Source organism: Eschrichtius robustus, chromosome 15 (genome assembly GCF_028021215.1).
Source record: "Eschrichtius robustus isolate mEscRob2 chromosome 15, mEscRob2.pri, whole genome shotgun sequence".
In the NCBI taxonomy this organism is placed as follows: domain Eukaryota; kingdom Metazoa; phylum Chordata; class Mammalia; order Artiodactyla; family Eschrichtiidae; genus Eschrichtius; species Eschrichtius robustus.
In genome coordinates, this window is record NC_090838.1 from 83,529,262 (window position 1) to 83,553,661 (window position 24,400).

Below are 24,400 nucleotides of genomic sequence, written 5' to 3' on the forward strand. Positions count from 1 at the left end.
TTTGAGGACCCTCACTGCCTCTTGGAAACGTAAGGGGGTATCTTGTAGAGAGTTTGATTAAGGTGTGTTGCCTTTAGCTGACTGAGAAGCAGACACATGAGCCAAAGTAGGGCAGTCACATGGTCTCCTTGGAATCTGAATCTTTTCCTTATCCATCTGAGTGGTGAGGCCAAAGCATCCCTGCTCCTGCCATTTGGGACCTGCTGAAAATTTCTGACTCTGGTTTCTTAGCATGTCCTTCATGGGCTAGGCAGAATCATGGCCCCCATAAATGTCCACATCCTAATCCCTGGAAACTGTGAATATATGTACCTTACATGGCAAAAGGGACTTTGCAGATGTGGTTAAATTAAGGATCTTGAGGTGGGAATTATCCTGGATTATGCGGGTGGGCCTAATGGAATCACAAGTCTTCTTATTAGTGAAAGAGGAAAGCAGGAGGGTCAAAGTGATGCAGCATAAGAAAGACTCAACCAGCCATTGCCGACGTTGAAGATGGAGGAAGGGGCCACAAGCCAGGGAGTGCAAGCGACCCCTAGAAGCTGGAAAAGCAAGGAAATCAATTCTCCCCTAGAGCCGCTAAAAGGAATGCAACCCTGTCTACACCTTGATTTTAGCCCAGTGAGACCCATTTCAGACTGACCTCCGGAAAGGCAAGATAATAAACTGCAAAATTTTAAACCACTGAGTTTGTGGTAATTTGTCACAGCAGCTATAAGAAACGAGTACACCCAAAATCCTTCTAGTAAGCTCCTGTTGGTTTTAGTTTACTTTCTGCTTAAGTAAAACCTGCCTCAATTATTGTTGCTTGTAACTGAAGAGCCATACCTAGGAGACAACTAATTTCCAAGTCTCCCTCCCCCTTGCCCCACCGCCGCTCTGCTTCCAGGTCCTGGGTTTCTGGTCAGCCAGCCCTCCTATCACTCCTAATTGGGATCTGAGCTCAGCTTAGTGATAGGAACTTGCCCTTGTTAACAGCTCTCCCAGATACCAACTGGTTGCTCACCCGGTCTCCTGGCTGTCACTGGACCCAGATTCCTTGTGTCTGTGCCTCTCCCACATTTGGAGTCACCCTGCTCCTTTTCTGGGACACACCACACCCTTTTCCACTTACCACTTGGCTGGATGGTGACTTGCTGTTGCTTTTCTTCCCATCACACTGTGCCTTCGACACAGACTAAACCACTTCCATGGACTTGCACACCACCACCCCCCAGTGCCTGTCAGACCCCAGTAGGAATGGCTAATTCTGCAGCATAGGATGAGCCCAGCTACTCCTTCCTGGGGCAAATTCGGACTCTGCTTGGCCAAATCATGTGATATGACACCACCTATGGCTATCTGATGGTTCAGGGTAAGCGGTGCATAGAGAGAACTTTATTTCATCTAAGAACTCTGCAATGAAGCAATCCTTCCTTCTCTGACCTCAAGATACAAATTCTCAAAGTACTAATAAGAAACCAAAGAGTTTAAGGAGTAGCTTCCATGTTCTTCTGCAACTGGCACAAATTAGAGAGGAAAGGACAGGAAGGCATCTGACGGGGCCGTTTCTTATTCTCTGACTTCACTGGGGCTCATTTCAGCTTTGCAGAATTGCCGAAATGAAAACTCGGTGTGTTTCCTTCTCCCGCAAGTATTTGTCATTCCAACCGGTTCCCCGGGATTGCAAGAGGTGCAGACAAACCATCCGGGTTGGGCAGCTGACTCCAAGGTGTTCCAGGAGCCCACCTTAGCCCTATAAAAGATGAAGGGCAGGCATGATGGTTCCTTCTGGGTGGCCATGTCGGAAAGTTTCTGCTTCTAGGAGGTAGAAGAGAGTAATGAGATAGCACAGGCTTTGAGATGGAGAAAACCCAGCATGTGTGCTCTTGGAGCCCAGAACCAAAAAGGAGGGCAATAAACCCTCCACCCAATGCTTCCAGAAAGGCAGATGCTCCTGTTATATTGGCCAAGATGAGAATTTGTGGAGCATGAGAGGCATTAAGGACCTGGACCTCGACCTCCCTCTTAGGGTGGCCGAGGGTAAAGGAAACTGAAGCTCACCTTCAGCTTCAGGATGGCTGGCTTTGTCTTTTGTTCACGTCACAGAAGAGACACAGCTCGCCTTTAGAGACGGCCAAGAGAATCAGGCTTCCTCTCTCCTCACAAGTTGACCTCACGTGGGAGGCTGATACAAAGAAGGTCTCTGGAAAATGACAGTAAGAGAAATGGGTTGATCCTCGGTGGAGGGAAGAGGCCCTCTTGTCTTCTGGGGTTTCAGGCAGGAAGTATAACCCTCTCCCCTCGGCTCTGGGTCAAAGACCCTTTGTCTACTCTGGTCCAAGCCGCCTCTTCTTCCACAGGCCAGCTCCTTCTTTCAGAAAGAGAACTTTCCAGAAAGACTTTCCTCAGATCTGGTCATCCTTATAGACCCACCGTCTAATTCCTAGTGATCCTAGTGGTCCCTGGGCTCCTCCACCCCGCAGACCCCCACCACGTGGAGCTGCAGATGTGGTACAGCCTGAGCTGAGCCCCTCAGAGGAAGGCCTTCCCCTGGCTGCCGGGGCGAAAAACACGACTGAGAGTCACCTGGGAGTATGTAGGTTTTATACGGAACAGCTCTGAGGGTCCCAGAGTCCGGGACCAATACTTTGTGATCCCCGTCATGGATGGTGAACTTCTCCAGGCCTTTGGCCTTCACTCTTGGACCTAGATCAAATTAACCAGGTATCAACACTGAGCCCTGAGCACAGAAAACTCAGTCCTTCTAGCCCATGGGCAATGTTCCCAGCCCCAGCCCTCCACCCTGCCTGTGGACTCAGCCGTCCAGCCCACTGAAGATTTCTCCCACCCCAGGCTTTCTGGCTTGCTCCACACAAGAAATTTAGTGTGCGTGTAAGCACGTGGGCCCTGATTCTGACACACGGGTTCAAATCCGAGCTCTGTCACTTATTACTTTAGGATATAGAAGTTACTAAATCTCTCCAAACCTTAACGTTCTCATCTGTGAAATGGGGGGGTAATAACAGCACCTACCTGAGAGGGGTGTTGAGAGGACTGAAATGCTTAATCAGAGGAATAACACTCAGCCAGGTGTCTGAGCTACAGGAAGAACTCAGTACAAGTTAATCATTACTCTTTGTAACCCTCTTTCCTGCATCTTCTCATCGGGGGCATCACGCCACCAGCAAAGCCTGGGGTGGGACAGATGCCTGCACTGGCTGAGCCGATGAAGGGACAGTGGCAGAGCAGGGAGTGAGAGATTGAGGCAGGAAGCAGGAGCCCAGCATCGCACAGGATTGAGCTGGCACTGCCGGGCTCCCAGGAAAAGCTGCAGGGTTTGCACCTGGCCCTGGAGGAACCTCTCTGAACAGGCAGACCAGCCACAAGAGTGGCCAGGGGACTTCCTAGGGCCTGGCTCCTAGGGACACATTCAGACCATTCCTGCCTAGAGGTTCGGCCACAGAGGGAACCTTTCCTACTGGGCCTTGGACTGGGCAGCGGACCCGCCCCTCAGGGAGGAGCTCAGGCCCTTGCTGGATGAAGGACAGGGGCCCACATGTGGGCCAATGACCATCATGGACGGGTGGCTGTAAAATGTCCAATGTGACAACACGGTAACCACTGCACCGGGTGATCCTGTCATATAATTATCTATCATAGGCAATTATAATATGGAGATGAAGTCTAAGGTCTCCTTCTCCACCTCTGCAATCAGCACAAGGCCTCTGGCTGGTCTCAGTGTGAAATGTCCTCCTGGTCTCCTCCTGCCCGAGAATGTGGAGGGCTCCTGCTGCTTCTCCTGCCACCTCCTCCGGGAAGCCCTCCTCAGCCCCTCTGCATGGACCGGCTTCGTCTCTGGGCTGCACAGCTCTTTGCACCCATCCCTGCGGCACAGGTGTCAGTGTCCTTGTGCCATCTCCCTGCAGCCCTGTAAGCTCCCCAGGAGCAGGTCCCCTGGCTGACTGGCCCACCATCTTTCTCAGCCCCAGCCTAGAGCCCCAGGCATCACGGACACTCGATGGAATGGATGACTCGCCCAGGCGAGATCCTAAGTGGCTCTGCAGTGATGTGGGGTCAGATAAGATCCCTGGGTCTCAGCTCTGCTCACGTTAGAATCTCCTCGGCAGCTCTTTAGGGCCCCAGACATTCTGAGTTCACGGTATAGATGCATGTTGATTCAGAATCATTAAACTAGATTAACCCTAAGCCTTTGAACTGGGTCTCAAACATTAACCAGACCTGCAGACTCTGCCTTTCTATCTGCTCCGTGTGCTGCTAATGCTGCTTGGCTGTGGACCACGCTTAGAGTGTCACCGTCTAAGGCAGTGATTCTCGACCTCAGCTCTACATGCGAAATCAACTGGTGGGTGACTTTTTAAGACCATGGATGCCTGGGCCCCACCCCCCCGAGATGTTGATTCAATCGGTCCAGAGTGAGACCCAGACATACTATATCGGTTGCATTTCTGGCACTAACACAGTGCTTTTTTTACCTCTTCAATATTTCCTAAGTCTGTCCTTCTTTTATTTCTGTTTCCCTCCTGTCACTCCGTCCTGGGCTCCCATCCTCTCACACCCAGGCTTGTGCAGTATCCTCTTAACTGGTGTTCTCTCACATTATTCCTGACCCCAAATCCACTCTTTAAACTTCCTTCTCAAGGCCACGATAGAGATGACAGTGGTTTTAAGGTGCTGGTCATTTTTTCTACAGGGCAGTGGTTCTCGACTTTCCCGTGCATCACAATAACCCGGATGGCTTGTTCAAACACAGACTCTTGAGCCTCAAACCCCAGAGTTTCTGATGCAGGAGGTCTGTGGTGGAGCCAGAGAATTTGCCTTCCCAACAAATTTCCAAGAGCTGTTGCTGTTTCTGGTCCAAGGAACACCCACTGAGAACCTCTGCTCCCAGATCTAGGTTGGATCACGGCCCTGACAAGGAGAAATCAGAACAGGCCCAACAGACAGGCTTGGGTAGTTGGTGCCACCCAGGTGGGGCACAGTGCAGATCAGGAGCCAGAAAGCTCCTACCTACAACAAGACCAAGCCAACCAGAGTAACTGCAGTCACAGCAACAGCAGTAGCAGTAAAGCAGCCTCCCCTCCCAGACACACAGGAGGAGGCCATGCACCTGTGTGTACCTCATCATGTTTGGTGCCCACTGCCATCTTACCAGAAAGGAAAGTGAGGCTCCAGTGTTCTCACACTGACCTGCTGAGGTCTCCTGAGTCTGCCCTGTGCAAAGGGTAGTGATAGAAGCCTTAAATCTGACTTGGGCAGACAGATGTTAGAGTACCTTTAAATTCCAGTATCTGTCGCTTACTACCTGTGTCACCTGGGGCAGGTAACCTCCCTCTCTTCCTCAGTTTCTGCACCTGAAAGTGGTGATATTAACCATTTCCTCATGGGGTTATTGGAGGGTCACAGGGTAGCCTGTGACAAGGGTTCTAGCTCAGTGGAGCCCCGTGGCCCTCAGTGGTGTAGGTTCCAGCGCGTCCCCAGCTGGCCATGTTTCTGGTTTCCATAAGCACAGTGAGGAAGGAGGCCAGGGTTGCCAGCCTCGTGGCAATGGTCAGAAGGACCACCAGGCTCAAAACCTTTCTTCTCCTGTGCCCCTCAGCAGCTGTGTGTTACCTACACCTCTCTAGAAAGGCAGAGGCCTGTCTTGGGCTCATCTTTCTTATTGACCTCCCGAGATTTGCTTCTACAAAGGAAAGGCCTCAGGCCCGTCCCTGCAACCTGAGGTGTCCCCAGCCTCTGAGTCTCTCACTGCCCTAAGAGAGCCCAGCAGCCCATCCCCTACGCCCACCCTCACCCCTTACCACCCTCATCAGTTCACCCAGGGGCCTCACCTGAGTGGGCAGAACTCACAGAGGTGAGGCTGGGGCCTGGCTCCAGGGCACCTCTGGCCGGCTCTAGGATCAGAGAAAGTAAGGTTAGCACATGCAACTGGAATTTTCAGGAGCATCAGGGGCCGCTGACTGCCTTACTTCTTTTGTGTGTGTTTTGAGAAATACTGAAGCAGAGAAATAGTAATGAGATTATAAATAGCTTCCCTGGTCCAAAATAGTGGGAGATGAAGACGAAATAGTTTCTGAATACAGATCTTCCTAGAGCCCTTACTTATTAGAAGTATATGCATTGCATTCATTCAGAAGAGATAGTATACCTTGCCTGCATTACTTTGAGAATAATGTGGAGGATTCTTCCCCATAAAACATTGTTTGAGAAATGCCTGAATGAAATGCCTGGTCGTAATTCACACAACTCTTGCACATTGAGAGCACATAGAACCTGTGGAAGAAGAAAAACCAAACCCTGTGCTCTGGTGCGAAGGTTCTACCCAGTCTTGTCTTTGCTGCTCCTCTGCTGTCCGAGATAACTCTGCGTCCCACCGCTCTGAGCCTCCCGCCCCGTCTGTCCCTCCAGCTCTGACAGTCTACGCTTCCAAGCAGCAGGAGGGCTGTACCTTAGTGGGGAAGGACGGGAGGGAGGCGGCTCAGACAGAAGCCTCTCCAACATTGTGTGGAGAGCAGGAGGCTTGCCTCCCCTCCCTTGCAGCAAAAAACCGAGGCAGCCCCTGAACGTGGTCTCAAGGTCATCATTCTGAAGCTCCCTGGCACTGGGGAATTTCAGTATCTGGTGCCTATGCCCTCCCAGGGTCCACTCCCCACTGTCTCAGGGACAGAATGAGCATGGCCTCCACATCACCTGTGTTCCAGGAGCAGGGCTGGTTCTCTATTGTCACTGTTAGCGGATCCACATCCGTCAGACCAACATCCTGATTTTTAGTTTTGGAACTCTGAACGCCATGTGTGAGTTGCAAGCTCCAGGATTTGGCCTCCTCTCCCTTCACAGTCCGTGCTTTAGACAGTCATCTGGGTCAAAAGCCTCTTCGTCTTGTCCCCCTAGAGCCAATGTCCAAGTGCCTTCTTCCAGGGGGTACTCAGAAGTCCTGAGCAGGGGTCCTTTTTCCAACCCAGACTCAGAGAACCCCTTCCATCGCAGGGCAATTCTCCTCTGCCTGAGCCAGTAGGGAGGAAAGAGATGCATTTGGAGAATTCAAAACCATCCTGGTGGTGAGTCAGGACTTCAGAGCCCTGACTCTTTGGGTGAAAATGGTCCATTTATCTCCCACCTGCTGCACCTGGACACCTGCTGCAAAGCTTCATTCTCCCCTCAAGTATTTCTCTTGTCTAATTCATTTACCAAGGAAGTTCCCAAAATTGTGCAAGGTCAACAGGGAAAAGCTGGGTCTGTGCCCAGCACCTCACAAGGTCCCACTTTAGGAGTTACTCTTTGGCCCTGGTGTGGACTTTTTTTTAATAAATTTATTTATTTATTTATTTATTTTTGGCTGTGTTGGGTCTTCGCTTCTGTGCGAGGGCTTTCTCTAGTTGCGGCGAGCAGGGGCCACTCTTCATTGCGGTGCGCGGGCCTCTCACTGTCGCGGCCTCTCTTGTTGCGGAGCGCAGGCTCAGTAGTTGTGACGCACGGGCCCAGTTGCTCCGCGGCATGTGGGATCTTCCCAGACCAGGGCTCGAACCCGTGTCCCCTGCATTGGCAGGCAGATTCTCAACCACCGCGCCACCAGGGAAGTCCCCTGGTGTGGATTTTTATAAGAATCTTACCTTCTGAGTGGCAATGAAGTTCATCTCTTTCACAGTCTTCAGAGTCCATTTTCACGCCTGGTTTCTCCTCCAAAAAGGACATTTTCTACGTGAAGAAATGACTCAACAGAAGCCTGGGATGAAGGGCAGGACCTGAGTGGACCGGAAGGGGACTGGCTATGGCTCCTTCTGACCCCAGGAAACCTTGCTGGAGGCCCCTAGTGCTAATCAGGCCACAGGCCTTGCTCTCTCTTGGAAATGTTTGCTGCATCCAGGAAGGCCTCCCAGGGCTGGGCCATCCTCTTCTGTCACTCTTTCTTTGATGTTTGCCCATCCAAAGCAATGCTTTCCAAACTGCGGGTCACCGTATCTTTTTTATGGATCTTGACAGCATTATAGCAAAAGGAAATCGAAAATTCAAAGTATATTGTTCTAATCCTGGAACTGGCAAACTACAGCCCACAGGCCAAATCTGCCCTACCACCTGTTTTTAAATAAAGTTTTTTTGGAACACAGTCATGCTTGTGTTTACATGTTGTCTATGGCTGCTCTCTGGCTCTAACAGCAGAGATGAGTCATTGAAAGAGAGTCACCTGGCCAGCAAAGCCTCTACAGGTTACTTTCCCAACCTTCATAGAAAAAGTTTGCCGATCCTCTGCTAGTGTCTAATCTTAGACAAGAAAGGCACTTTCTTCTCAGCCTCTTGTCATGGAAAACTGAGCCTCCAAAGATCCCAAGAAGCTCAACTCCTGATGTCTTGGGGCAGGGCTGACACAGAATCCCCTTATTGAAAGGGCTTGGAGGAGAGAGGTTTCCAAACACCCTCCAATTGTACACATCACATCTCACCCCATTCACGAAGAACTTTCCCCAACATGAGCTCAGGACAACACAGTGAGGGAAGCAGGGCAAGAAATGTTATTCCCACTTCACAGATGAAAAACCTGAAGGTAAGTGACTTATCGAGGGTGACACCACTTTTAAAGTTGCAGAGATGGACATGTGTGGAAACCAAATCCTCTGAGAATGGCTTAGGAAAGAGACAAACAGGGCCTAAATGGATCTGCAAAAAGTAAAAATGACAAGGAAGAGCTCCAGGGCTTGGCGGTAAAGACAGTGAAAAAAAGAGAGGGTGACCACTGGGCAGTTCTCGGGGGTGGGGAGACCTGATGGATCTTTAAGGGCATGGATATCTACTATTTGATCCTAAGTTGTTCATTGTTTGGCTGCATCCCCTGAATCTACAAAGCACAACTGCCTTTGTAGTTTGGGGGAACAAATCAAGGGACACAGAGAATTGGTGGCGCTGGAGAAGGCAGAGAATTTGGCAGCCACGGGACATCAGAACAAGAGACGGAAAGGTAGGTACCCAAATACGTGAAGATGCTGCTGGAAGCCAGAATGCTGGATACCCACAGGCTGGAGGACCTAGGGATGTCCCTGTGAACTGCTTATAGAATTTGCCCCTTCTATCGAGGTCAATGCAGGTGGCTTCCCCCAGAGTTCCCTAAAGAAGCAGCGCATTCGGCCACTGAGATCCATCTCAGTTTATCTGTATGACGGTGTTCCACAGTGCCAAAAACGGCTGGTCAATTCAGAGGAGAATCCACAAAACCAATTAAGATAACAGTTTCTGGGCCACCACCCCCAGCATCACAACACAGGGACAAGAGCGACAACCACTGTAGTCAGCCGAGGTGCTCTCACCGGACCCGGCAGGGGCTAAGTCCACTGTTTTCTTTGTCTCACCGAATCCTTTGAAGATCCTACAGGTAGGTGCTGCTCTCCCCGATTTCCAGACAAAAGACAGTGCAGTTTTAGAGGTTCAGCAATTCACCTGCCATCATGTGTGTCGCTCCGGGCAGCATAGTTCAGGCCTTTCTGAGCGTGTGGCAGCTCCAGTTCTTAAATGTTGTTAAAGACTAGGGTCTCATCTTCTAGTCTTTTCCACGCACACATCCACATAACGTACAAATATAGGAGTGTGGTTGGCACATGATTTTGTAACATGCCTTTTCTACTTAGCAATGCATCCTGCCTTTCTACTCAACATGGTATCTCGAATATCATTTCATTGCATCAATACTTTTCTACATAATTTTTTTTAAAGATTTTTTTGATGTGGACCATTTTTACAGTCTTTATTGAATTTGTTACAATATTGTTTCTGTTTTATGCTTTGGTTTTTTGGCCGTGAGGCATGTGGGATCTTACAGCTCCCCGACCAGGGATCGAACCCACACCCCCTGCAATGGAAGACCAAGTCTAAACCACTGGACCTCCATGGAAGTCCCTACTACATTATTTTTAATTGCAGCAAGGTATGTCATTATTTGTCTAAAGACTTGGAAAAAAATGTTATTCCCTTTACAGCTGGAATAAAAATGTCTAATTTGTCTGTTAAATTTCTAATAAGGAGAACAGACATAGAAAACAAACTTACGGTTATCAAAGGGGAAGGGGGAGCGGAAGGATAAATTAGGAGGATGGGATTAAAAGATACACTACTGTATATAAAATAGATAACCAACATGGACCTACTGTATAGCACAGGGTACTATATCCAATATCCTGTAATAAGTTATAATGGAAAAGAATCTGAAAAAGAATATATATATATGTCTGAACCACTGGCTACACACCTGAAACTAACACATTATAAATCAACTATACTTCAATAAAAAATTCAATAAAATATGACTAGCTTGATACATCCAAAAACTTTTTTAATTAAAATGAAGTTTTAAACTACATTACATTTTATATTAAGTTAAACTAAAATTAATTATAGTTTATGCTGGTGAATTTCATACCAACTTGCACAGCTATATTTTAAAACATAAATAACACTAAAATGTATAGTTGTTTACTGAGGATCAATTTTCGAGGACAAAATTCATACTAAATATCAAAATTACTCCACATTTGATTTAATAAACAGGTAACCATTTTATTAAAAGTTAACTATTTTATTTGAAAGTCACCATTTTGATTATATGCCTGCATACTATACCTGCCTTGATGAATGTGTACAAATTTCAAAAGTTATGCAAAATACATTGATTCTGTAGATACTCCTTAGGATGACATTTCATGTTTACCTTGATCTGTATACCATCCAAATTCTCATTCTTGACCTAAAGATTTAATTTGAAACAGTTTGAATAAATGTTAACCATGATTTTTTTAAAATTCCTAATAAGAAGAAATCTTTGTTTGCAGAATTTCCTGATAAACTTTGGGATGGAGATGAGAATGGTAAAGGAAAAGATGACGTAAAGTCCAAACAGTCACTAAATTGCCTTCTAGGAAGGCGGGTCGGGGTGACTGGCAGTACTTCGGTTCCACTGGGCTCTGGAATGAACGAGAAAGTCGGTGTGGGAGCAGCCCAGCGTTGCTCTCAGGGTGGGGAAAATGGAGATGGATGGGGAGGTGCCATGTTGGGGTGGGTATAAGATAGACTTGTAGAGATTCTGCCCCTGGGGTTCCAAGACAGGGAAGGGAAATGAGGGCCAAGAGTTACTTCTACAACGGGGAGATGTTACGTAGGATGGTGTAGGGTATTCAACGGAAACTCTGGCCTTTATTGCCCCCAACACACAAAACCTCAACAAATTTGACAATTCTTACCAATATGGACACACAAGTGGATGCTGTTTGTTTACTTTTGTGTGTGTGTGTGGGATATAGAAAAAGAGGATAAGGGACAACTAATTTGTATGTCACATATAGAGGTATCATTATTTAACTAATCCCTAGTTTTGTACATTTGGGTTTTCATTTTTACACTATAATATACAATGTTGTGCTAAACATGCTTAGACTTACATCTTTGCGTATTTCATTGATTACTTCTCTAGGATAAATTCCTAGAAGTGCAATTGCTGGGTCCAAGGATATACATATTTTATTTTATGTACTTTTTAAAATTTTGCATCTGACAGTGATCTTTAAGGAATCTAATTTATTAGATAATTTTTTTCACTCGTCTAACCACCTTGATAAAAGAAATGTTCACATATTGAGGTTTGGGGAAATCATTCTGGCTTATACATGAGTTAACTTGAATTTTATGCTGACTAAGCCTGTTTGTGGCCTTTCAAACATACATTGCACATCTGCTTTAATTATTAAAGGAAGGGACACACTGACCAGAAGTAAAGAATGTCCATGTTAAAAATAAAGATTAAATGCCCCTCTTGCTGGGACGCCCGTGCTGGTCCTCCTTTGATGAGAAGATACCCTTCCCAGGTGCCAAGGCCCTACTGTATGTGCTGTACACGTACATGCTGGTCTGTTTTTCTTGAAAGCTTTAAGTAAATTATCCCTGACTCGTTTAATGTTCTTGGTTCTGACAAGATATAAAACCGTGCTGAGGGACTGCCCCAGTGGCGCAGTAGATAAGACTCCGCACTCCCAATGCAGGGGGTCCAGGTTCGATCCCTGGTCAGGGAACTAGATCCCACATGCCTGCTGCAACTAAGAGTTCACGTGCCAAAACTAAGGAGCCCACATTGCTGCAACTAAGGAGCCAGTGAGCTACAACTTAGGAGCCTGCGAGCTGCAACTGAGGAGCCTGCCTGCCACAACTAAGACCCGGTGCAACCAAATAAGTAAATAAAATATTAACAAAAAACAAAAAACAAAAAAACTGTGCTGAAACCCCTGCTTCTCCAGAGCAGTTTCTCAGAGTCATCTGGGAAGCAGACTTCCGGGCTAGTCCTCAGTTTGGCTCAAATAAAACTCTTTTCTAATCTTATTATGGATTGTTTACCGATTATTTTCGTTGACACACTCATTACAGAGGCAGTAACCATTCAGACTTTCTGACAGGTTGTATATTCCTGTTTGTATGTGTACGTGTGTGTGTGTTTGGTGTGTTTATGTTTTCTGTGTGTGTATAAGGGGGTATATATGCTTTATGTGTGTATGTTTTCTTGGAGTGTGTATGGGTTTTTTTATGTGTATGTTTTGCTTGTTGTTTTTTGTGGGTATATATTATCTCTTTTTTTTTTTTTGGCCACGCCTCGCTGCTTGTGGGATCTTAGTTCCCCGACCAGGGATCGAACCCGGGTCCACGGCAGTGAAAGCTCAGAGTCCTAATCACTGGATCACCAGGGAATTCCCTGTGGGTATATATTATCGTTTGCTGTATAAGTTTTATGGCCACATGTGTTTTGTGTATGTGTATGCATGTGAGGGTATCTATGTTTTGTGTGTATGTTGTGTATATCATATGTGTTGTGGGTATGTATTTTTGTGTGGGGTTTTTTGTGTGTTGCGTGGGTGTGTACATTGTGCTGGTGTGTATGTTGTATAGGAGGGAAGTCTTTGCTTCCTTTGAATCTGCACAGCACCAGACAGGACTCAGAATGACATCGGGTTGGTTTACATATAAGGCATCCCCTTTAGGTCAAAATGGAAAGTGTGCCAGGACCACAATTCTCCATTTCAAACCAGCCTCCCGTGGCCAGTGTGCCAGACGCGCTGAGACCTCCTACACTCATTTTATAAGAACAATGAAATCACTCCACTGCATGGCTTCGGACCCAGTGGCATTCCAGCCACTCTGGCTGCCACTCTTTTCTATTTCTGAAACGATCAGACCCCACTAAGAAATTCTGACTGTAAAGGTGTTCAGGTGACTACTGGACAGATACTCACCTGTAACTGGACAAGTGCAAACAGGCAGCACCTGCACTGGGTATGCGCCTTCTCAGATGCTCACCACCTGTCCGGGGGGGATAGCCAGGTCCCAGGTCACCGTGAGGGGCTGGGGCTGCACCTGAGATGACAGAGCCAAAACAAACAGGTGTCCCACTTCACATCTTCTCTGATACCAGACTCTTTGGTGTTTGAAACCACCCGCCTTTAGCTTCTGGCACCTCTGGGGGTCTTGTTCCCTCGTTCACAAGTTGGTTGCAGGAACTTGCTCCCAGTTTTTGGTTTGTTATTTGTGCCAGAAGATGTGAATGTTAAGAGAGATGAAGGAGAAACTCTGTCTGGAGAGAATGTGTAAAATTTCTCTTCCTGGGAATTCCAAGAGCTCCTCATCTGCCCTGGCAATGATCGCATTTTTTTTATAGAAATATACGTGATTTATAATATTGTATTAGTTTCAAAGTTGTACAGCAAAGTGATTCAAATATATCTATTTATATATTTTTTTCAGATTCTTTTCCATTATAGTTTATTACAAGATATTGAATATAGTTCCCTGTGCTATACAGTAGGTCCTGGTTGTTTACCTATTTTATATATAGTAGTGTTTCTGTTCATCTCAAACTCCTAATTTATCTCCCCCACCTCTCCCTTTCTCTTTGGTAACCATAAGTTTGTTTTCTATGTCTGTGAATCTATTTCTGTTTTGTAAATAAGTTCATCTGTATCATTTTTTTAGATTCCACATATAAGTGGCATCAGATGGTATTTGTCTTTCTCTGCCTGACTTACTTCACTTAATATGATAATCTCTAGGTCCATCCATGTTGCTACAAATGGCCTTATGTCATTCTTTTTTCATGGCTGAGTAATATTCCACTGTATATATACCACATCTTCTTTATCCATTCAGCTGTCAATGGACATTTAGGTTACCAGAATTGCATCTTTTTTTTTTTAACATCTTTATTGAAGTATAATTGCTTCACAGTGGTGTGTTAATTTCTGCTTTATAACAAAGTGAATCAGCTACACATATACGCACGTTCCCATATCTCCTCCCTCCCGCATCTCCCTCCCTCCCACCGTCCCCATCCCACCCCCCCCAGGCGGTCACAAAGCACAGAGCTGATCTCCCTGTGCTATGCAGCTGCTTCCCACTAGCTATCTATTTTACATTTGGTAGTGTATATATGTCCATGACACTCTCTCACCCTGTCACATCTCACCCCTCCCCCTCCCCATATCCTCAAGTCCATTCCTTAGTATGTCTGTGTCTTTATTCCCATCTTGCCACTAGGTTCTTCATGACATTTTTTTTTCCTTAGATTCCATATATATGTGTTAGCATACTGTATTTGTTTTTCTCTTTCTGACTTACTTCACTCTGTATGACAGACTCTAACTCCATCCACCTCATTACAAATACCTCCATTTCATTTCTTTTTATGGCTAATATTCCATTGTATATATGTGCCACATCTTCTTTATCCATTCATCCGATGATGGACACTTAGGTTGCTTCCATGTCCTGGCTATTGTAAATAGAGCTGCAATGAACATTTTGGTACATGACTCTTTTTGAATTATGGTTTTCTCAGGGTGTATGCCCAGTAGTGGGACTGCTGGGTCATATGGTAGTTCTATTTTTAGTTTTTTAAGGAACCTCCATATTGTTCTCCATAGTGGCTGTATCAATTTACATTCCCACCAACAGTGCAAGAGGGTTCCCTTTTCTCCACACCCTCTCCAGCATTTGTTGTTTGTAGATTTTCTGATGAAGCCCATGCTAACTGATGTGAGGTGATACCTCATTGTAGTTTTGATTTTCATTTCTCTAATAATTAGTGATGTTCGGCAGCTTTTCATGTGCTTCTTGGCCATCTGTATGTCTTCTTCAGAGAAATGACTATTTAGGTCTTCTGCCCATTTTTGGATTGGGTTGTTTGTTTTTTTAATATTGAGCTGCATGAACTGTTTATATATTTTGGAGATTAATCCTTTGTCCGTTGATTCATTTGCAAATATTTTCTCCCATTCTGAGGGTTGTCTTTTCGTCTTGTTTATGGTTTCCTTTGTTGTGCAAAAGCTCTGAAGTTTCATTAGGTCCCATTTGTTTATTTTTGTTTTTATTTCCATTACTCTAGGAGGTGGATCAAAAAAGATCTTGCTGTGATTTATGTTAAAGAGTGTTCTTCCTATGTTTTCCCCTAAGAGTTTTATAGTGTCCGGTCTTACATTTAGGTCTCGAATCCACTTTGAGTTTATTTTTGTGTATGGTGTTAGGGAGTGTTCTAATTTCATTCTTTTACATGCAGCTGTCCAGTTTTCCCAGCACCACTTATTGAAGAGAATGTCTTTTCTCCATTGTATATCCTTGCCTCCTTTGTCATAGATTAGTTGACCATAGGTGCGTGGATTTACCTCTGGGCTTTCTATCTTGTTCCATTGATCTATGTTTCTGTTTTTGTGCCAGTACAATATTGTCTTGATTACTGTAGCTTTCTAGTATAGTCTGAAGTCAGGGAGTCTGATTCCTCCAGCTCCTTTTTTTCTCCTCAAGACTGCTTTGGCTATTCGGGGTCTTTTGTGTCTCCATACAAATTTTAAGATTTTTTGTTCTAGTTCTGTAAAAAAATGCCATTGGTAATTTGATACGGATTGCATTGAATCTGTAGATTGCTTTGGGTAGTATAGTCATTTTCACAATATTGATTCTTCCAATCCAAGAACATGGTATATCTCTCCATCTGTTGGTATCATCTTTAATTTCTTTCATCAGTGTCTTATAGTTTTCTGCATACAGCTCTTTTGTCTCCCTAGGTAGGTTTTTTCCTAGGTATTTTATTGTTTTTGTTGCCATGGTAAATGAGAGTGTTTCCTTAATTTCTCTTTCAGATTTTCCATCATTAGTGTATAGGAATGCAAGAGATTTCTGTGCCTTAATTTTGTATCCTGCAACTTTACCAAATTCATTGATTAGCTCTAGTAGTTTTCTGGTGGCATCTTTAGGTTTCTCTATGTATAGTATCATGTCATCTGCAAACAGTGACAGTTTTACTTCTTGTTTTCCAATTTGTATTCCTTTTATTTCTTTTTCTTCTCTGATTGTCGTGGCTAGGAATTCCAAAATTATGTTAAATAATAGCGGTGAGAGTGGACATCCTTGTCTTGTTCCTGATCGTAGAGGAAATGCTTTCAGTTTTTCACCATTGAGAATGATGTTGCTGTGGGTTTGTCATATATGGCCTTTATTATGTTGAGGTAGGTTCCCTCTATGCCCACTTTCTGGAGAGTTTTTATCATAAATGGGTGTTGAATTTTGTCAAAAGCTTTTTCTGCATCTATTCAGATGATCATATGGTTTTTATTCTTCAACTTGTTAATATGGTGTATCACATTGATTGATTTGCATATATTGAAGAATCCTTGCATCCCTGGGATGAATCCCACTTGATCATGATGTATGATCCTTTTAATGTGTGTTGGATTCTGTTTGCTAGTATTTTGTTGAGGATTTTTGCATCTATATTCATCAGTGATATTGGTCTGTAATTTTCTTTTTTTGTAGTGTCTTTGTCTGGTTTTGGTATCAGGGTGATGGTGGCCTCATAGAATGAGTTTGGGAGTGTTCCTTCCTCCACAATTTTTTGGAGGAGTTTGAGAAGGATGGGTGTTAGCTCTTCTCTAAATGTTTGACAGAATTCACCTGTGAAGCCGTCTGGTCCTGAACTTTTGTTTGTTGGAAGATTTTTAATCACACTTTCAATTTCATTACTTGTGATTGGTCTTTTCATATTTTCTATTTCTTCCTGGTTCAGTCTTGGAAGGTTATACCTTTCTAAGAATTTGTCCATTTCATCCAGGTTGTCCACTTTATTGGCGTAGAGTTGCTGGTAGTAGTCTCTCAGGATGCTTTGTATTTCTGTGGTGTCTGTTGTAACGTCTCCTTTTTCATTTCTAATTTTATTGATTTGAGTCCTCTCCCTCTTTTTCTTGATAAGTCTTGCTAATGGTTTAGCAATTTTGTTTATCTTCTCAAAGTACCAGCTTTTAGTTTTATTGATCTTTGTTATTGTTTTCTTTGTTTCTATTTCATTTATTTCTGCTCTGATCTTTATGATTTGTTTCCTTCTGCTAACCTTGGGTTTTGTTTGTTCTTCTTTCCCTAGTTCCTTTAGGTGTAAGGTTAGATTGTTTATTTGAGAGTTTTCTCGTTTCTTGAGGTAGGCTTGTATAGTTATAAACTTCCCTCTTAGAACTGCTTTTCCTGCATCCCATAGGTTTTGGATTGCCGTGTTTTCATTGTCATTTGTTTCTAGGTATTTTTTGATTTCCTCTTTGATTTCCTCAGTGATCTCTTGGTTATTTAGTAACGTAGTGTTTAGCCTCCATGTGTTTGTGTTTTATACATTTTTTCCCCTGTAATTCATTTCTAATCTCATAGCATTGTGGTCAGAAAAGAAGCTTGATATGATTTCAACTTCCTTAAATTTACTGAGGCTTGATTTGTGATCCAAGATGTGATCTATCCTGGAGAATGTTCCGTGCACACTTGAGAAGAAAGTGTAATCTGCTGTTTTTGGATGGAATGTCCTATAAATATCAATTAAATCTATCTAGTCTATTGTGTCATTTAAAGCTTCTGTCTCCTTATTTGTTTTCATTTTGGATGATCTGTCCATTGGTGTAAGTGAGGTGTTAAAGTCCCCCCACTATTACTGTGTTACTGTCAATTTCCTCTTTTATAGCTGTTAGCAGTTGCCTTATGTATTGAGGTGCTCCTATGTTGGGTGCAGATATATTTATAATTGTTATATCTTCTTCTTGGATTGATCCCTTGATCATTATGTAGTGTCCTTCCTTGTCTCTTGTAACATTCTTTATTTTAAAGTCTATTTTATCTGATATGAGTATTGCTACTCCAACTTTCTTTTGATTTCCATTTGCATGGAATATCTTTTTCCATCCCCTAACTTTCAGTCTGTATGTGTCTCTAGGTCTGAAGTGGGTCTCTTGTAGACAGCATATATATGGGTCTTGTTTTTGTATCCATTCAGCAAGCCTGTGTCTTTTGGTTGGAGCATTTAATCCATTTACGTTTAAGGTAATTATTGATATGTATGTTCCTATGACCATTTTCTTAGTTGTTTTGGGTTTGTTTTTATAGGTCGTTTTCTTCTCTTGTGTTTCCCACTTAGAGAAGTTCCTTTAGCATTTGTTGTAGAGCTGGTTTGGCGGTGCTGCATTCTCTTAGCTTTTGCTTGTCTGTAAAGCTTTTGATTTCTCCATTGAATCTGAATGACATCCTTGCTGGGTAGAGTAATCTTGGTTGTAGGTTCTTCCCTTTCATCACTTTAAGTATATCATGCCACTCTCTTCTGGCTTGTAGAGTTTCTGCTGAGAAATCAGCTGTTAACCTTATGGGAGTTCCCTTGTATGTTATTTGTCGTTTTTCCCTTGCTGCTTTCAATAATATTTCTTTGTCTTTAAATTTTGCCAATTTGATTACTATGTGTCTCAGTGTGTTTCTCCTTGGGTTTGTCCTGTATGGGACTCGCTGCACTTCCTGGACTTGGGTGACTATTTCCTTTCCCATATTAGGGAAGTTTTCGACTATAATCTCTGCAAATATTTTCTCTGGCCCTTTCTCTCTCTCTTCTCCTTCTGGGACCCCTATAATGCGAATGTCGTTGTGTTTAATGTTGTCCCAGAGGTCTCTTAGGCTGTCTTCATTTCTTTTCATTCTTTTTTCTTTATTCTGTTCTACAGCTGTGAATTCCACCATGCTGTCTTCCAGGTCACTTATCCGTTCTTCTGCCTCAGTTATTCTGCTATTGATCCCTTCTAGTGTAGTTTTCATTTCAGTTATTGTATTGGTCATCTCTGTTTGTTTGTTCTTTAATTCTTCTAGGTCTTTGTTAATCACTTCTTGCATCTTCTCAATCTTTGCCTCCATTCTTATTCCGAGGTCCTGGATCATCTTCACTATCATTATTCTGAATTCTTTTTCTGGAAGGTTGCCTATCTCCACTTCATTTAGTTGTTTTTCTGGAGTTTTATGTTGTTCCTTCATCTGGTACATAGCCCTCTGCCTTTTCATCTTGTCTATCTTTCTTTGAATGTGGTTTTTGTTCCACGGGCTGCAGGATTGTAGTTTTTCTTGCTTCTGCTGTCTGCCCTCTGGTGGATGAGGCTATCTAAGAGGCTTGTGTAAGTTTCCTGATGGGAATGACTGGTGGTGGGTAGAGCTGACTGTTGATGTGGTGGTCAGAGCTCAGTAAAACTTTAATCCGCTTGACTGCTGATGGGTGGGGCTGTGTTCCCTCTCTGTTGGTAGTTTGGCCTGAGGCAACCCAACACTGGAGCCTACCTGGGCTCTTTGGTGGGACTAATGGCAGACTCTGGGAGGGCTCACACCAAGGAGTACTTCCCAGAACTTCTGCTGCCAGTCTCCTTGTCCCCACGGTGAGCCACAACCACCCCCCGCCTCTGCAGGAGGCCCTCCAACACTAGCAGGTAGGTCTAGTTCAGTCTCCCCTAGGGTCACTGCTCCTTCCCCTGGGTCCCAATGTGCACACTACTTTGTGTGCCCTCCAAGAGTGGAGTCTCTTTCCCCCAGTCCTGTTGAAGTCCTGCAATCAAATCCCGCTAGCCTTCAAAGTTTGATTCTCTAGGAATTCCTCCTCCCGTTGCCGGACCCCCAGGTTGGGAAGCCTGACGTGGGGCTCAGAACCTTCACTCCGGTTGGTGGACTTCTGTGGTGTAAGTGTTCTCCAGTCTGTAAGTCACCCACCCAGCAGTTATGGGATTAGATTTTGCTGTGATTACACCACTCCTACTGTCTCACTGTGGCTTCTCCTTTGTCTTTGGATGTGGGGTATCTTTCTTGGTGAGTTCCAGTGTCTTCCTGTCAATGATTGTCCAGCAGTTAGTTGTGATTCTGGTGTTGTCACTAGAGGGAGTGAGAGCACGTCCTTCTACTCTGCCATCTTGGTTCAGCCTCCAGAAGTTTATTTTAAAGCAAAAGTTTTTTTGTTTGTTTGTTTTGGCCACGTGGCTTTTCGGATTTTAGTTCCCTGAACAGGGATCAAACCTGCACCCTCGGCAATGAGAGCTCGGAATCCTAACCACTGGACCACCAGATAATTCCCTAAAACAAAGTTTTAAAACACAAAGGCATACATATACATCTTTCATTAGCCATCAAAGCAATGACATCATCACATGTCATGTGGCTTCTGGAAAGCTCTACTGGACACATTTTAAAAATGAGAGCAAAGAAAGCAAATAATGTCGGTACTGTTATAAAAATAGTTTTGACTTCATGGACCTCCTGATGCTGCCTTAGACTTAAGTTTTCCACACCAAGCTATTGCCCTCTACACCCCTCTGCCCCCAACATTGCACATGCAGACACGGACACACGCACACACACACACTGTCATCCCCACCACACCTAGGGGAGGCATCACAACCATTGGCTCTCAGTCAATACAAGGCAATCAAACTGCACATAGCTTGATAGACTCAATGATCATTATAAAGAGGCGGGGCTGATGTTTGCCTCAGCTCTGTCTGCTTGAAACATGAAAGATTTGCCAAGTAAATGAATAGTGTAAACTAGATTGCAAGATTGGCATGGGCAAATAAACTGTTTTTACACACCGTCAGGCTCTTTGGAAACAGACTAGACACTGAGCACATAGCTGCTTGACCAATTACACATTACCTTCAGGACCCATAATGACAAGGCACTCTCGGACAACCCAGCTAAATATCAAAGGTTGAAAATTGGCCACCCTTGGGAAAGATCAGTGCCCCAGACCAGTTCATTTGGCCCACACAGAATAATTTTAAAATACCAATTGGTTCCCAACATGAAAAGCTGGGAGATTTCACATAAAAATCTGAATCTCTGGCTTTTTAAAAAATCTGGCAATACTAGGACTGTTTCAACAGCGTGCTCGATAAGAGTGGTAAATGCCCCCTTCAGATGGTGCTTGGGTTCCTTTTGTTGCCCTAACCCACTTCTCTCAATTATATCACCTGCCACACCCACTAGATGGTGTGTTTGGTGTTATATAATCTCAGAGCTAACACTACAGCCTTTGTTTTGAAAGTTCATGGCTAGACTCACTTCATTTACACAAAGGTCAGGTTTGCTATAACCTCTACTATCCAGAAGCTCCTCTGGGAGCTGATGGGCATGAAGAAGACCTCCAAGGAGCCAAGAGAATGAGCAAAAAGTCAATGCAACTTCCTCTGGGTAAAGGCATCACACTAGGTTAATTTACTTCTATTTTATGCACAATTCTAAAAGCTTTTTTCAAATCAGATGTTATAGTCCAAAGAGGAAAATAATTAGAAGAAAAATATTCCAACTTGTGAACATAAGGAGGAATCCCTTCCCCTTCAGCCCCCACTCAAAACACACACACACACACACACACACACACACACACAGTATAAGAAATTTTTAAATCAATATTAATGGTGGAAAAAGGAGTAGACACTCTTCCCAATGTTGAGACTTATAGCTACAATAATCAAGAAAAATGGTATCGGTAGAGGAATAGACACATAGGTAAATGGAACAAAATAGAAAACCCAAAAATAGACCCACACAAGTATGCCCAATTCATTTTTGACAAAGGAGCTAAAGCAGTTCAATGGAGGAAAGATATCCTTTTCAATAAATAGTGCTGGACAACTAGACATCCATAGGCAAAAAATTAACCTCAACCTAGACCTCAAACCATACACAAAAATTAACTCAAAACAGATCATGGACATAAATGTAAAACATAAAACTTTATATTAACCTTCTAGGAAAAAAAAAACTGGAGAAATTCTATGGCACCTAGGACTATGCAATGAGTTATTAAACTCAACACCAAAAGCATGACTCAAAAAAGGAAAAATTGATCATTTGGACCTCATCAAAATTTAAAATATTTGCTCTGCAAAAGACCCTATTAAAAGAATGAAAAATGAAATTACAGACAGGGAGAAAGTATTTGCAAATCATTTATCTGACAAAGAACTTATATCTAGAAGACATTAAGAACTCTCAAAACTCAGCATTTAAAAAACAAACCATGCAATTAGAAAATAGGCAAAAGACATGGACAGACCTTTCACCAAAGATGATATGCAGATGACAAACAAACACAAGAAAAGATAGTCAACATCGTTAGCCATTAGAAAAATGCAAATTAAAACCACACTATCACCCCCATACCTTTCAGAATGACTAGAATGAAAAAATGGTGATAACATCAAAGGCTAGCAAAGATGTGGAGAAACTGGATCACTCATACACTGCAGTGGAAACAAAATGGCAACAGCCACTCTGGAAAATAGTTTGGCAGTTCTTTTTAAAACGAAAAATGAACCTGCATATGACCTCGGAATTGCACTCTTTAGCATATGTCCCAGAGAAATGAAGATTTAAGTTCACACAAAAACCTATAGTACACAGATGTTTTATGGTCATTTTATTCATAATGGAAAACTATGAAACTGGAAACTATCCAAATATCTTTCAAAGAGGTACATCTATAGCATGGAATACTATGCAGCAGTAAAAAGGAAAGAACTACGGATACATCCAACAACTTAGATAAGCCTCAAGGAAATTATGCTGAGTGAAGAAAAGCCAATCTCAAAAGGATACCTACTTCATGATTCCATTTATATAACACTCATTAAATAACATAGAGATGGAGAACAGATTAGTGGTTGCCAGGCGTTAGGGATGAGGGAATAAGGTGGACGTGTCTATAATGAGGTAGCAAGAGGGAGTGGTGTGGGGATGATACTGTTGGTATCTTGATCATAGTGGTTACATGAAGCTACACATGTAATAAAATTATGCAGAGCTACACACACACACAAATGAATGCACGTATAACTGGTGAAATCTAAATAAACTCTGTGGATTGTGCCAATGTCAGTTTCCTGTTTTTGATATTGTACTATAATAATGCAAGATGTTAACCTTGGGAGAAGCTGGCTGAAGTGTGCTCAGGACGCCCCTGTACATTCCTTTGCACCTTCCGGTGAATCTGTAATTATTTCAAAATAGAAAGTTTTTTAAGCCTACATCATTTTAATATTAGAAGGCCCCTTTTACTGTTGGAACTCACATTTTTACAGTGATCAAGATGCAGCACCAGTGGTCCCTGGCCTCCCAGAACTCACAGTTCCTGCTGATTTCTTGTGTAACCCTGGCCAAATAACATCTCTCCTATGGCGCTCAATCGCCCATCTTCAAAATGAGGAATGAATAACTGTTAAAACTCTTGCATTCTTGAGATGAAGAGCCTCACATAGACTGGGGAGGATGCCACGTAATATAAATGTGGGTTTTTCACTCAGTCAACCCTAGGAGACAGAGGGAAAATACCAGGATATGGCAACCAAGGAGACAATACACAAATGAGAACCACTAGACATCTGCTCTGGGCCCTGCAGCCCAACTGGTACGGCCAGCTGATGGAGGATGAAGAAATGGGAGCTTCTAGAAAAGATGGGAGTGGAGCTAAGGAGGGAGGAATGAAGAACATGTCAGGGCAGTGCCAGTCGCCGCTTGATCCAGCCACACCTACATGTGGGTATGAAGGACTCAGCCCGCAAGCTAAGCACCACCCTTCCCTCTTCAGTTCCCATCAGCTGGCAAGATTTTATCATGGTCTTACTGCCTAAACTGGTGCCCAGGTACCAGCCTATTTAGGGCATCTCATCCAGTTCCATGGTTTCCAATATCATCTATTAGCCAATAAGGTCCATAGTTCCATCTTTAGCCCTCACCTCTCCCATGAAATTGACACTTGTTTATCTAATTGCCAATAACACTGACACTTGGCATCTCAAACTGCAAATGGCCAAAACTCTTGCCTCCCTGTCACCCAAATTTTCTTCTTCCCCCATTTTCCTCCTCTGGAATCAGCACCCCTGACCCTCCATCCCTCCACAATCCCAGTGACTCAACCTCCAAGATATATTCCAAGTCTGTCCACTTCCCTCCATCCCCATTGCTACCACCAGCCCCAAGGCATCTTTTCTCCTCTGGACCAGAGTCTCTGCTTCACCTCTGAATGATCCTTCTACAGGGACTTCCCTGGTGGTCCAGTGGTTAAGAATAC

The 24,400-nt window shown here is 43.9% G+C and overlaps 1 protein-coding gene across 1 annotated transcript; it reads right to left on the reverse strand.

The window, feature by feature from the left end:
* Positions 1-1,551: 1,551 nt before the first annotated feature.
* Positions 1,552-7,692, reverse strand: IL37 (interleukin 37). Its single transcript, XM_068564173.1, is given in 6 exon segments — positions 1,552-1,800; positions 2,034-2,185; positions 2,569-2,688; positions 5,832-5,894; positions 6,691-6,843; positions 7,611-7,692. Coding segments are annotated over 6 exon segments (819 nt in total).
* Between the last annotated feature and the right edge of the window lie 16,708 nt (positions 7,693-24,400).